Raw genomic sequence first — 1027 nt, forward strand, 5'->3', positions numbered from 1 at the left:
AAGCCCCCCTCTGCCGCCGACCATCAGGGTCCCTCCTCTTCCATCACTGCGCGGGGGGCTCTGACTACCCTCCCAACCTCTGCCCCCCCCCCCCCTTCCCCTCGCTCCCCTGTGGGCTGACACCACCTGCGTCTGTCTGTCCCTGCAGAGGGGTCTCATGGGGACATCTATCCATAGGCTGCCGGCCTTGGGTCCCCTGTGGGCTGACACCACCTGCGTCTGTCTGTCCCTGCAGAGGGGTCTCATGGGGACATCTATCCATAGGCTGCCGGCCTTGGGAAGATGAGGCCCAACATCCTGGCGCTGGGCTACAAAAGGAACTGGCGGACGGCATCCCCACAGAGCCTGGAGGACTACGTGGGCATCCTGCAGTACGGCCACGCCGGCTCCTCTGCCCCCTGGGGACGCCGGCACCTGGTGGTAGCCCTGCGGTTGGGTGCGGGGACGCTGCGACTGTGTGCGCAGGGTCCAGCCGGGCCGGCAGTGTCGCCTTGACACCACCGTTAACTGCCTTCTCCTTCCTCCTTCCAGTGACGCCTTCGATTTCAAGTATGGCGTGTGCTTATTGAGAATGAAGGAAGGGCTGAACGTTTCCCGAGTGATGCAGGCTCACGGTAAGTGGTTTTGGGCAGCCGGGGATGCTCGGAGATGTGCCGGAGCCGTAGGACGTGCCAGCCGGCACCGTGTCCCCAGGCGAAGGTCACAGTCCCGGTGGGACATCACTCCTGGGCTGGGACCAAAGGCGATGGGGACACTGGGGTGCTGTCCTGTTGCCCGTGCTCTTCTCCCCCCTCCCCAGTTAACCCCATGTTCGAGACAGCAGAGCACCCCGAGGAGAACGGCACCGGTGGCAGAGCAGCCCCGGGCACAGGTCGGTCCTGGCTTGGTGCCGCCCAGAAAATCCCCGGCTCCGAGGATTATTTTCGGGGAGCCGGGTTTGCAGGCAGGGTCATTTACTGGCTCTTTGACGACGGAGGTAACCTTCAGCTTTGGCTGCTGCGGCGGCACCCGTCTGTCTAACCTAACC

At 64.1% G+C, this 1027-nt stretch overlaps 1 protein-coding gene across 1 annotated transcript in view; it reads left to right on the forward strand.

Annotated features, from left to right (window-relative positions):
* The window catches only part of SLC12A3 (solute carrier family 12 member 3), a 14933-nt gene that overhangs the window by 9215 nt on the left and 4691 nt on the right, over nt 1–1027 (forward strand). Inside the window, exons 19-21 of the mRNA XM_009276797.1 lie at nt 265–371; nt 532–614; nt 800–847. Of these exons, the coding sequence (XP_009275072.1) occupies nt 265–371; nt 532–614; nt 800–847 (238 nt within the window). The remainder of the gene's footprint in view (nt 1–264; nt 372–531; nt 615–799; nt 848–1027) is intronic.

Source organism: Aptenodytes forsteri, unplaced genomic scaffold, assembly GCF_000699145.1.
Source record: "Aptenodytes forsteri isolate BGI_AS27 unplaced genomic scaffold, ASM69914v1 Scaffold33, whole genome shotgun sequence".
NCBI lineage: Eukaryota > Metazoa > Chordata > Aves > Sphenisciformes > Spheniscidae > Aptenodytes > Aptenodytes forsteri.